We start from the raw sequence: 14,062 nt of genomic DNA, 5'->3' as shown, positions 1-14,062 counted from the left end.
TAAAAAAAAAACAGTCTGCTGACATCATCAGAAGTGGTAGCCTGATCCAATCACAATGCTTCCCCATTGGATTGGCTGAAACTGACAAGGAGGCAGATCAGGGGCAGAGCCAGCATGATTCAAACACAGCCCTGGCCAATCAGCATCTCCTCATAGAGATACATTGAATCAATGAATCTCTATGAGGAAAGTTCAGTGTCTGCATGCAGAGGGAGGAGACACAGTGCTGCCCTGTGCTCTGCTGACAGCAGATCTGAGTGGATTGAGGAGTTTTATGCCTCAATCAACTCGGAAGTCCCTCTGGTGGCATTCTGAGTGACTGAGTAGCTTTCAATGTAAACACTGTATTTTCTTAGAAAATACAGTGTTTACATGAGAAAGGCTGCAGGGAGCTATAGTTCTCACCTGAACAGACTCATTAAGCTGAAGTTGTTCCGGTGACTATAGTGTCCCTTTAAAGCTTTTAGTCTGAGACGTCTTTTTTAAGTGGCTCAGAACCATGTGAGTTGGACCAGTAGAGTGTATACTTATATTCTGTATTTTACTGTATTACCTTATTGTATTTCTAGATCCTGCTACAGCACTAAGATTGTGGTAATTTTTAGATGCACTGAGTGCTCTCACTTTTTAACTATAGTATGTATTTATTTTGCATGCTTCTCCATATTCAGTTTTGCTTTTATCCTTACACTGTATCCAGTTTCCAGGATATTGTTGTGTATATTCCTAGTAGTGGAATATTAATGGGCTGTCCCATCAATGTAACCTGATTGATGAAGTCAGCCAACAGTCAAGCTATACTTAGAGATTTGGGAGAATAATGAGGATTGTTTAAGTATGTACTGGAAGATAAATAATGTCCCCGTGTTTCCTTCAGTTGTCTTCAGGAAGAGAAACCAATAGATTTGCCTTGTTCATACTTGTACACACGCAATAGCTTGAATTCAATAAAATGTAAAAAAATATAAAAGAGGAATTGCAATATTGTAGACAAAAATCAACAAGCCACGACAGACCAATATGCACATTTAGGGACTGTAGTGATCTTGAAGTGGGGGGCACTTGTCAGTATATGTTAGGACTGACTACAATTCCCATGATGCATGATAATAAACTTTAGAGAGTGATCAGAGAGGCCCTGCCTGACTATATCAACATTTTTATTTTTTTATTTTTTTTTAAATAAGAGCCTGAGGGCTTGGGGACCTTCTGACCTTATTTCATTAGGATCAAGGGATGTCCATTTCAATTAATTATTATCCACCACCCCTCGGGTCACAGAGTGGGCATGGTGCCAGTCATCAGGCTCTCATCTGTTTTCATTACTGTCCAACCGACCACACATGGGGTGGAGAAAGAAGGGGGCTATTTGTTGAGCCTCCTGTAAATGGTGCCTATGTTTACCCCCGTTAACATATTATCAACAACAGTTATATGCCAGGCTCTCTGTATTGTTTTAATTGTTTGTTTTAACTTTTTTTTTTTGCTGGTCCATTGCTAATGCCAGTGTGATTTGTAGCAGAGAGTTAGCAAGGTTGTACTTATGTAGAGAGTGTTTTGAATTCTAATAACTGAAGCTGTAAGAGTCCAGTTAGTTTTTAAATGGTGCGTAACTGCCTTTTTCTTGGGTGCTCCTTTTAAAGAGCCTTATTTAGTCCTATAATCTGCAAAAAAATGTAGTTATTGTCAGTTTTTACGGTGCCACCCATCACTTAATAAGCGTTCTGGGAATAAAAATGATTAAAATGTCAAATAATAAAAATAAAAGTTATTAGCGTTCTACTGTCAACTGTTAATTCTTCCAGCAGATCTGACCTTTCTTTTTAATTTTTAGCACAATATTTTTCTTTGTCTGAACGAGTAGGGGGTATATTTGTATTTTCAAATTGTAAAACAACAAGTAAAGTAAACCTGTCATGCTTTTGTTTCAAATTTTCAAGTTATTGTTGTGTAGCATGATAGCCTGGGGGTTAGCCAACAGTCAAGTTAATTGTAGTGAGTTCTAGGAAAAGGAAGGGTATTTGTGTATTTGTTGTGACTCCTTTTTTTGTTTTACAGCACTCTGTAAAAAAAAAAAAAAAATATGTACATAGTTTGTGTTAAAATAAATCCGAACATCTTATCATTGTAGGTGATCATAATGCCCTTCACTGCCATTCTCTCGCCTGTCTGCAAAAATACATCTTTGGGAGGTCAAAATATTTAATTTGAAATTAAAAAGCAATTATAACACATTTATACACTATCTTCCATCTAACATTTTCATTAAAAAGGCAAAGGCACCTCACATACCATAGGTTGGCAACACCTGATTTAAAGGGACACTATAGTCACCCTTCTATTCCAGAAGTTTGGTCCTTAAGGGGTTAACCCCTTAAGGACCAAACGTCTGGAATAAAAGGGAATCATGACATGTCACACATGTCATGTGTCCTTAAGGGGTTAAAGGGACACTATAGTCATCTGAACAACTTTAGCTTAATTAAGCAGTTTTGGTGTATAGATCATGCTGCTGCAGTCTCACTGCTCAATTCTCTGCCATTTAGGAGTTAAATCACTTTGTTTATGCAACCCTAGTCACACCTTCCTGCATGTGACTTACACAGCATTACTACACTCTGGTATTGCAAGTTCTGTCTAATTTAAGATTTTTTATCTCCTGCACTGTTAATAGCTTGCTAGACCTTACAGGAGCCTCTTGTATTGAAGGAACACTATAGGGCCAGGAACACAAACATCTATTCCTGACCCTATAGTGTGAAAATCACTATCTTACCCCCACCCCCCCCCCCCACCCCCATGCACCCCTAAATATAGTAAAATCTTACATTTATTCTAGTCTGCTCTGCTAGCTCTGCCCCTGATCTGCCTCCTTGGCTGACATCATCAGAAGTGATTATCTGAACCAATCACAATGTTTTCCCATAGGAAAGCATTGGATTAGTTGAGATTGTCAGCATAGGAGATTGCTCACGTTTTTAATGTTACAGATATAGTGATAAAAGATAAAATAAAATAAAATAAAAAATATATAACATGAGAAATAGCCCTCATTGCCTAATGCAAGTATTACTTAAAGGACCACTATAGTGCCAGGAAAACAAACTCGTTTTCCTGGCACTATAGGGTTTTTAGTTCCCCCCCACACTAGCCGGGCTGAAGGGGGAGGAAGGGGTTAAACTCTTACCTTTCTCCAGCGCTGGGCTCCCTCGGCGCTGGAGAACTCTCCTCCCTCTTCCGACGCACGCGCATTCAATCAGTCCATAGGACAGCATTTCTCAATGCGTTCCTATGGACGTCAGCGTCTTCTCTCTGTGATTTTCAAAGTGACAAGCGCGGAAGCGCCTCTAGCGGCTGTCAATGAGACAGCCACTATAGGCTGGATTAACCCTATTGTAAACATCTCAGTTTCTCTGAAACTGCTATGTTTACAGCTGCAGGGTAACCCTAGATCAGGCATAGGCAACCTTCGGCACTGCAGATGGCATTGCCAGCATTATGGGTGTAAGAGCATTATGGGGGATGTAGTCCACAACATCTGGAGTGCCGAAGGTTGCGTAAGCCTGCCCTAGATGGACCTGGCACCCAGACCACTTCATTGAGCTGAAGTGGTCTGGGTGCCTATAGTGGTCCTTTAAGTAAAACATATAAAGTACTTTAAACACAACCCAATTTTACTTTTCCCACTTTGTCATACCTCCCTACATTTGAAATGGACACAGGGATACTTTTTAGGTGACATAACAATTTATGCAACTGAAATGTAATTTAGAATTTAAAATATGTATCCTATTGAAGCACAGACTCATTTCTAAAAATATGACCTGATGAACACCGAATTCAAGACTTTAAGGTTAAACCATCAATTTACAGTTTTATCCCTTGAATTAAGTCGGCACTCAGGGACCTCCTCCTTGTGCCATAATACCTTCATTCTAATGAAGTTGTCATGGTGCCCCGAGTGTTCCTTTAAGTTCTTCAGAGTCTAATCTTATCTAATAAATTCCTGTCCAGTAGAATAGTATGGGATATACAGTTCAGCCCACAGCAAAGGTTACATTCCAATCAGGATTTCTGGAGCTGCTGAATGAAATGAGAGCAGCCATTTTGTGGCCACTATCAGCCTGTTGGCCGATATATTTGGCCGCCATATTCACTGTTTTACAGAGGCTGGGCACATTGTTTTTCTGAGATGCCAGCCGTGCGTGCACACAGCCATTTGGCTATATCTCAATGTGAGCTGTATGTACCCACCCACCATGTGCAACCCATGTGCCCGTCCACACAAAACATCTGGACATTAGAAGAATAAATGAGTCCTTTAATGTCAGAGAAAAAATGGGCAGTTTGTTTTATAGATTAAACGTTTTTTTCACAAATCATGTTAAATATAAGCAACTGTGAAAGAAGATAGTGAGAGGGCCTCCTTACACTGTAATCTATACAGTGACAATGCATTGATATGTTGCTTAGAAAGGCCCACTATTGATTTGGTTGGTAGCTTAGAAAACGCTCGGACTACCCTGACCCTGGTTCTCCACACTGATTAATTTGTGTGTTTCAGTCTTAAAATCTTTAATTCACTTCACGTATCAATCAATGCAGTATGGTCCAATGTGACTACAGATCGAATGCAACCAATGCTGGTAAAGGTCACTTGTAATCTCTGTGCATTTGTTTATCTGTGATAACACAGTGAGTAAGGTACAGTGTAACATTGTTACTAACCTTTACTCCCTCCCACTAGTATCTGTGTGTTTTCACAAGTACACTGGTTTCAGTGACTCGCTCCGTTATTAAACGCCTCCATGTTGTGAGCCATCAAGATGTGGGCTAGGGGCTATAAAGCCGATCTCAGAGGTTTACTTTGGTTTAAAAAACAAACACTTCTTATATTATTTGTTTATTACTTAAAGCGGCACTGTCATGCCGAACTTACCTTTCCTCAATCTCTTCCTCTTCTCCCCCTCTCTCGGGATCTGTTATTCTTTTCTTCCTGTCTTCTTTAGTTTTCTTTAAATTCATAAGACAAAGTAGGGACTCTTTGCCTTATGGAGGATTCCTCCGCTTGACCAGCTCTGTCCAGCGGCGGAGCAAAGTGTGCTTAATTTCTGCTGGTCAGAGCAATTTTCCCATAATACTTACCTTTCCTCTGTGTTCCCGCGATGCTTCCTGTCATTTTAGACGAAACTGCCGAATCGCATTCTAACTGAATGAGAACAGTATGTTCGTTTGTTTTAGAACGCAATTCGGCACTTTGTTCGGATCGGAATTTCATTCGAATGAATAAAACTCTGATCCTATTCATTGCTGTGGCTGCATCTTGCAGCCGCTTAGTAGATAACTCCCTAATTCCCACGGTATCAGGGAGCTATCTACTAAAAGGCTGAAAGACCTAAACTGGTCTTTCAGCCACATTTACTAATACTAAGTAAAGATTACTTAGTATTAGTAAATAATATGCCCCTACTCGCTATACCGCGAGTAGGGGCATGTCTAGTAAGCAGTGAGCAGCCTGTGGCTGCTCACTGTAAAAAAAAAAAACAACAAAAAAAACCTATTGGCCCCCACCCCTAAACGACGGGTGGGGGCCCTAAAGTAAAATAAGGGAGGGAGACCTATTGTCCCCCCCTCCGACCCCCACCCCTGAGCGGTGGGTGGGGGCCATAAAGATAATGAGGGTGGGCGGACCTACGGTCCTCCTCCCCGGCCCCCACCCCTGGGCGGTGGGTGGGGGCCATAATGGTAATAAGGGGGGGGACTTACTGTCCTCCCCCCCGGCCCCCACCCCTGGGCGGCGGGTGGGGACCATAATGGTAATGAGCGGGGGACCTACTGTCCTCCCCCCCGGCACCCACCCCTGGGGGCGGGTGGGGGCCATAATAGTAATGAGGGTGGGGGGGGACCTACTGTCCTCCCGGCCGGTGGGTGGGGGGCATAATGCTAATAAGGGGGGGGACCTACCGTCCCCCACCCATGGGCGGCGGGTGGGGGCCATAATGATAATTGGGGGGGACCTACTGTCCTCCCCCCGCCCCCACCCCTGGGCGGCAGGCGGGGGCACTTAGTCAATTCCCCCCATCAAGGTGACTAGGGGTCCCCAAGCCCCTAGTCACCCACCCCCCACCCAAATAAAAATGCCCCTACCTACCCCCCTCACCCTAAAAAATAGTGAGGGGGAATAAAATTGCTAACCTGTAAAGTAAAATTAAACTTACCATTCGACGTCTTCTTTTTTCTAAAATCTTCATTTTTCAGCCCCAAAAAAGGCCAAATAAAAAACCATCATACCCGTCGAACTAAAAATAAAAAACCCGAGCGCAAAAAAAAAACCCAACGGGAAAAAAAAAAAACGAGCGCAAAAAAATAATCCATCTTCACACATGGAGGGCTCTGCGCAGACTGAGCTCCGCAGGGCGGGGGAAGGCTTTTAAAGCCTTGCCACGCCCTGCAATTAGGCTAAGAACACTCTGATTGGTAGGTTTAAGCCAATCAGAGTGCTCTTTGTCATTTTACACAGCGTGGGAAAATTCCAAAGAACTTTCCCACGCTGTGTAAAATGACACAGAGCACTGTGATTGGATGAATTTCAAGCCATCCAATCACAGTGCTCTGTGTCATTTTACAAGCGTGGGAAAGTTCTTTGGAATTTTCCCACGCTTGTAAAATGACACAGAGCACTGCGATTGGATGGCTTGAAATCCACCCAATCACAGTGCTCTGTGTCATTTTACACAGCGTGGGAAAGTTCTTTGGAATTTGACTTAGTGCCGCCGCCCAGGGGTGGGGGTGGGGGGAGGACATTAGGTCCCCCCCCCATTATCATTATGGCCCCCACCCACCGCCCAGGGATGGGGGCCAGGGGGGGAGGACAGTAGGCCCCCCCCTTATTACCATTATGGCCCCCACCCCGACAGTAGGTCCCCCCCCCCCTCCTTATCACCATTATGGCCCCCACCCGCCGCCCAGGGGTGGGGGCTGGGGGGAGGACAGTAGGTCCACCCCCCTCATTACCATTAAGGCCCCCACCCGCCGCCCAGGGGTGGGGGCCAGGGGGGGGAGGACAGTAGGTCCCAGGCTGCTCACTGTTTAATGGACAGTAAACAGGCTGCTCACTGTTTAGTGGACATGCCCCTACTCGCAGTATAGCGAGTAGGGGCATTGGGGAGATTTTAATCTCCCTTGTGCTATTATGGGGGTCATATTGACCCCCATAGAGTGAGGGGGGAACCTGAGGGGCTTAGGAAGTAGTGGGGAGCACTGCTCCCTGCCGCTTCTATGTTTACATAATACAAGGAGGGAGCTGCACGCCGGTAGCTCCCTCCTTGTAATAAACCGAACAAACAAACGAACACTGATACTCAGTGTTAGTTTGTTCGTCTGATTTTTTCTATTCATTCATTCGTCTGTCTGATGAATGAATGAATAGGTGAAATTCCCGTTCGCATGTCCAGGTGTTTAACTGGGCATATGCGGGAATCTCAGTGCTATCTAGTGTGGGCAGATGACGTGTCCCACAGGGACTTCACCTACCCACACAAAGATGGCGGCGCCCTGAATAAAGATCGGGGCAGAAAATAAAGAATAAAAAATAGGTAATGTGGGGGGCTTAGGGGCATTTGGGGTGACTAGGGGGTCAAATGGATGTAGTGGAGACGGGAGGGGGGTTTAAAAAAAAACGGGATTCGGCATGACAGTGCCGCTTTAAGAAATCTCTGGCCAATATAATATGTGATTATGTAGCAGCTCTGTAATTATAAATGGCAACCATCAAAATTGCTGGTAGCATTTTATGTACTACAGGGGCGCAGTGGGCGTGTCAATCACAAATACATAGATTCTATGGGGATTTGGAATATATTACATTTCTAAACAAACACTTTAACGGACCGTTTCGCTCACCAGAGGTTAAAAACCGTTAAAGCGATATTCCCCTTTCCAGATGCACAGGCAGCAACTGTAAGCACCAATCTCCCGAACTGCAAACTCTACGAATCCTGGAAACAGCCGAACAGGAAAACCATACGAATGGGTTACACTCCTGGCAGTCAGCATGCAATCCAATTCCCCCAATAACGAGACGACACTTCGGTTTGAGGGTTAAGCAGAATCTGACTGTCCTGGCACATACAGTCTCTTTTATTCCCAATCCACAACCACAGTACAGCGCACAGGGTATTACAGAACAACCAATCAATCCGTACAATACACACAGACACTCCCACACAAAATCCTCCCCTCTGCCTGTGATATGATTACTGAACACAATGGGTAATCTCATTATCACAGGCAGAGGAATACAGTTTTTACACAATATTTATAACTTCTAAAATATACATGCCACAAACATAAAACATATATTTTCATAATCAGCATGCGAGAAATAAACACATACTCAAAAATCAGGGCAATCGGTTCAGGGGTTAAAAAGTTATATGGAAGTCCTTTAGGACTCCATAGATTTGGGCTGTGCGGTCGGTCTATTTCAGGCTGAAAAAATGACTAAGTGCCATTTGAACGAGCGTTTGAATCTAGGTAATTGTTTTTATTTACTTACAACTGTCTACAAGCAAGATAATATACAATAAGTATTGCTGAAGGTGGTGTGACAAATTTGCACTCTTTCTCGCCAGCCCCTGTCTGTGGATTTAGAAGCAGAAGTAAAAGTCAGGGAAACCAGAAGTACTAGGGTCGATAGCCAAGCCAGGGTCAAGGGTTACAGAGATACACAATGTCAATAAACTATCTGGGGTGAAAATACCAAAGGGCAACTAACAAACGTGCTATCGGAATCAAAGGAGAAAACCTTCGTAAAAGGTTTTAAATAGTGGAGACACAAACCCTATTGGCCAGCGTGGAGTGTAGCATTGCATGATTTCAGTATCGATCCAGTGCGTCTGACCCGCATGTTCGTTGCAGAAACCTTGTCCTGACTGTGGATGTTTGCTAATGTTCTATTTAGGATGCACTTGGGTTTCCCCGGTAGGAATTCCTGTTATGCTGAATCCGTTCTTTCAAATGTTGATGGATTCTTCCTCACCTCCAAAATAGAAAATAAATAAACAAATGTAAAAACACTGTTTAGCCAAAATAACACAAATGATAACATGCATGCATTTGTCTCATTGGGGACAGATCTAAAAACAGCATGTAAAAGCTGCAGATCTCTTGTCTGAAGCCTTTCCAAGCCCCCCACCCCCACCCTTCTTTCCCAGCCTTTCTGTGGCTGTCCAATCACAGACTTCCCAGTGCAGTTCAGTGAGAAGTCTTTGCAAGGCAGGTTCTAAGCATTTGTCTGACTATTGGGATTAGCACCATTGAGCTAAACAAACCAGGAAGTAACAGGATTAGTTGTCTGATTGATAGGGGGTGTAACAAGGTTGATTTCTATATGTGGCAAATTACGTGGAAATTAACACTTTTTGTAAAATGAAAAGGCATTTCAGCTAAAGTGCTTAGGGGTCCAAAGTGTCCCTTTAAAGGACACAAAACCACTACAGCTTAGTGTAGTGTTTCTGGTGTCTGTAGTCTATCCCTGCATGCTTTTCAATGTAAACACTAGCTTACATTGGTGCCTTGGAACACCTCTAGCAGCAGTCACTCAGAAGGCCACTAGATGTGCTTCCAATTCCAGTGATGCACAGTGTGCAATACTGGAGTTCAGTGTCTCCATGCACTACATGGAGACACTGAGCGTTCCCCATAAAGATGCATTGATTCAATGCATTTCTATGAGGAGATGCTGATTGGCTGATGGGAGAAAATCACCTTTTTTACTGAGATCAAAAGGGGGCTGGACACCCAAAAAGCTACATCAGGACTATAGTGTAAGGAATACATGTTTGCACTCCTGACACTATAGTGTACCTTTAAACTTTCCCGATGTCCATGTTTATGCAGAAGACATATGCTTCATGTTGTGGGGCAGTATGTAACATTACCGTAATTTGGGAATGTGCCTACTGTATATATTATTGTTTATCAAAAAGTATGCAGCTGAGTCACTCTGTTCCTTATACAAATACAGAATCCTGGCTATAATCATTCACATTATACTTTTTAGCATGTTTGTTAAGCACTAGAGGAGGGTGCCATATTCTAGGCACAAACATTAGCCCACCTTTAAAAGTTAAAAAAGAAACACTATAGGGTCAGGAACATAAAAATGTATTCCTGACCATATAGTGTTAAAAACATTAATTAACCTCCTTGACCCACCCTATATATAGTAAAAGCTACCTTTAATCGAGTCTGCCGGTGCTGGTTCTGTCCCTGATCTGCATCCTTGGCTGACATCACCAGAAATTATGATCTCAGCAAATCACAATGCTTTGCCATACGAAAGCATTGGATTGGCTAAGATAGCTAATTCTGATGATCTCAGTCAAGGAGGTGGGCTGTTGCCGGAGCCAAAAACCGCCATGGCCAAACAGCACCTCCTCACAGAGATGCATTGATCAATGCATCTCTATCAGGAAAGTTCAGTGTCTGCATGCAGAGGGTGGAGACACTAAATTACAGTTCTGCACAGTGTGCAGCACTTTCCCAGTAAGCACCTCTAGTAGCCATCTGAGGAGTGGCCAGTGGAGTTATCCCTAGGATGTAATGTAAACACTGCATTTTCTCTGAAAAGACAGTGTTTACAACAAGACGTCTGCAGGGAATGATTATACTCACCAGAACAAATTCAAAAGGTTGTAGTTGTTCTGTTGGCTATAGTGTCCCTTTAATGTAGCACTGGTATCTGAGAATCATCCAAAGCTTTCTTTCTAATGTTTGCATCATGTATGCTATAAATTCTATAGTTTGCGTAGACCTCACATCCCATTCCACTGTCCTCTTCTTCCCTGGGAATTTAATGACAGGAGCAACCAAATTCATGTCCTGCAGTTAGAGGATTCCCTTGCAATAGCAGTAGGTGCAGACTTTCCATCCGCTCCTGGGTCTGCCGTATCTTAGGTGGCCATCAGGAACAGCAGAATAAGTGCAGGCTGGGAAATACTGACTTCTTTACGGTAGAGATAAGCAATTGAAATGGGAGGAAAAAAATCAAAGTATATTCAAAGCAGTCTGATTATTTTCAGAATATGACCTTTGACAGTTTGATCTGTAGGCTATAATGAGTAATTCCATGTTCTCACAGGGAATAGGTGCAATCTGGGAGTTACCTGTAATTTATCAGCATAATTCAGGCTAGTGGGACGTGGACAAGGACACAGAAACAATGTTTTTAAACAGTTTAACACACAATACCAGGATTGTTTGTATTAAAAGTATGTCTGTTAAATTGTTGTTTTCTCCTCTTTCTTACAGACCAATGCGATTAAGACCTCGAAGTATAACATCTTCACCTTCCTGCCCCTCAATCTCTTCGAGCAGTTCCAGCGAGTGGCGAACGCTTATTTTGTGTTTCTCCTCGTTCTTCAGGTAAAACATTAGAGAGCAGGCGGAAAGCACAGTATACACAGTAATACATTCAATGCAGATAAAGAACGAGGGATATTTACTGATACTGTAACAGGTTTTGCAGAAATGAGTCTCCTAAACCGGCTAATGGAGGCTATCTGCCAACATGAGATGCAGTTAATACTATTGGGACACATTATAAGGGGGTGAATACCCACAAGCATCGGCGACCCTGCTGGATGGCTTAGTTAGCATCATAATATCATAATCTCAGTACAGATTTAAAATAACAATAGTTCACTTCGTCTCAAAGATTCTCAACAAACAAGAAAATAAGCATACTGCATTTGGTTAGGGTCTGTTAAAAGGGTAATCCTGACATAGACGCCATGCTCACTGTGCCTAGAGGGATATCCGCTATACCTCGCTGATGAGGCCCAAAGAAGGTCGAAACGATCGTCCAGGGTTGCTGTATCTCTCGTGCAGAAGGAACTTGCTGGCATTTTGGATCTGGACTTCCCTTATGGGTTGTCTAATGGGTCAAACCAGTCAGCAGCGGTTTGCCTTTGTACCTGGGCCCCCGTATGCTCTGAGACTCTTTCAGCGCTTTTGTCACGTCTGGCTTCTTCAGCAGCTGAAAACTGATCCGGTCCCAATCCATTAGCTGCTCTCTGCGAATGATTGGCAAATTTGCACAGAATTCACATTAGCCATCCCAGAACTCTTTCTCCTGGCTGGCTAATGATACCCTAATGATGCTGCCGGAGGTGGACTTACACCTCTGTAGGCAAAGGGGTTAAACTCGCTCTGTGCGTTGCTTCATACTAAAATGCTGCACATACAGTCTCCAGGCACCATGACCACTTAAAATCACTTAAGTGGTTATGGTGTTTGGGGTAACTATTTAATGCAAAACTGAAAATGTTACCAAACAAAAGGAAACAAACTTTGTTAGCAAAATCAAATCTGATGAATTAAAAACTGCCACTGCCCTGGGTTAGAGCACTAAAGCACTAGCACAAATTAATAGAACATACTGCAGCTTTGGAAAATGAGGTCTCCACGATCCCCATTGATAACTGTAATAATCCTGTACACAATCTCCTCTCATCCCACACACTGAGTTAGTGACCAAGTAAAAAACGTAACATTTCCGAGTCTGAGCATCATGGCACATGTTGTTGTGAACCATAGTTTAAACATGACTGCTCTATAACAATGTCTCTATGTTAATGTAAGTGATCTCTTTCTGTATTTACGCAGTTAATCCCTCAAGTCTCCTCCCTCTCCTGGTTTACAACTGTGGTCCCTCTGGTTCTGGTGCTGACCGTGTCCGCTGTTAAAGATGCCATTGATGACTATGTAAGTGGTGAAGCTTCCCTTCACTTGGTAGCTTATCTGAAGAGCTCATGCGGGAGAGTAATATGTATTAGATATATTAAAGGGACTCTCCAACCACCATAACCACAATAGCTTATTTTAGGCGTTCTGGTTCAAGGCGAAAGTTTTTGAAGTGCATTCAGGTCTGTTTGTTTTTTCCGACATTTTTGTCAACTGGTGTGATAAAACTTGGTAAATTCAGGACCTCTAAAGTCCAGTTTCTCAGTATTGTTAAAAATATTTATACGTGTAAGTAGGATTCAACATTAAACCTTTCTGAATGGCAGACCTGGCCTAGCCTAAGGCTTCCTAGCCTGTGTCGGTTCAACGGCGCAGAGAGGGCTAATGCTGAATATTTTCTGTTTCTTGACACATTAACCATACCGTAACTGACGGAACACTGTGATTATTGATATCCTTATCTGTTTGAATCCATTGTGTGGGGTACATGCTCCAGCTGTGACATATTGGGGAGTATCTCTATTCTTTATAGCGTACCTCCTTTTAACATCTTTGCTCACTATTCTCTTTGGCTGAGATTCTCTTCCCATGCCAGACTGTCCTGCTGCTCACTGTGCCTGAGGATTTCCTGCTCTTGCCCTTTCCACCATCTTGGGATTGTCTTTCTGCAGAGCTTCCCTGTCTGAACTTCTCCTGCTCTCCTCCTTTCACTCCTCCTGAGGGTCTTCACCCTGCATGTGATGTATACCGGGGTAGGTTGAATGCCACCTAGCCCTCCTAATGTTCAAAAATGATCCATTTACCTATGACTCCTCCTTTACATTCTCGTGATATTTTACAGCACCCATTGTTTAACCTCTTGCTCCAGTCACAGGGCACTGAATTACATTAACCTAATCCATGAAGCCATTAGTAACCCACTCGTTGGTACAATAAGAGTCCCGTTACACTCCCCAATGCCCTAACTCCCACTTCCCACGTGCTAACGTGTGCCTTATACCACGTAGCATTCACCATTTTATAAACCAACAAAAAGTGTCATTTTTAGACAACAAACTGCTATAGCACCTCTACCAGAACACTATGAAGGGGCTGCTCAGCATATATGTACTTACTTCACTTACTGTACTTTCACTTCACTACATTGTCTGAGCAGATTTTGCTTCATTTAAACAGCTAATTGTAGTAAGCTGAAAACTGTGTTGCGTGGCTGTATTTACCTAAAGTTTGCAATTTGCTTTTTAAGTATAACTTGCTATTTATTGAATAAATCCCAGTAAGCTTTCCATACGTTTAACTTGCGACAGTTCACAGG

At 43.0% G+C, this 14,062-nt stretch overlaps 1 protein-coding gene across 3 annotated transcripts in view; it reads left to right on the top strand.

The window, feature by feature from the left end:
* The window catches only part of LOC134610670 (phospholipid-transporting ATPase ID-like), a 145,080-nt gene that overhangs the window by 96,830 nt on the left and 34,188 nt on the right, over positions 1 to 14,062 (top strand). For all 3 annotated transcript variants that reach the window (XM_063453758.1, XM_063453757.1, XM_063453759.1), the window contains exons 4-5: positions 11,314 to 11,427; positions 12,670 to 12,768. In XM_063453758.1, the coding sequence (XP_063309828.1) occupies positions 11,314 to 11,427; positions 12,670 to 12,768 (213 nt within the window). The remainder of the gene's footprint in view (positions 1 to 11,313; positions 11,428 to 12,669; positions 12,769 to 14,062) is intronic.

This window comes from Pelobates fuscus, chromosome 5 (genome assembly GCF_036172605.1).
Source record: "Pelobates fuscus isolate aPelFus1 chromosome 5, aPelFus1.pri, whole genome shotgun sequence".
Classification (NCBI taxonomy): domain Eukaryota; kingdom Metazoa; phylum Chordata; class Amphibia; order Anura; family Pelobatidae; genus Pelobates; species Pelobates fuscus.
This window is presented reverse-complemented; position numbering and strand designations above follow the sequence as displayed.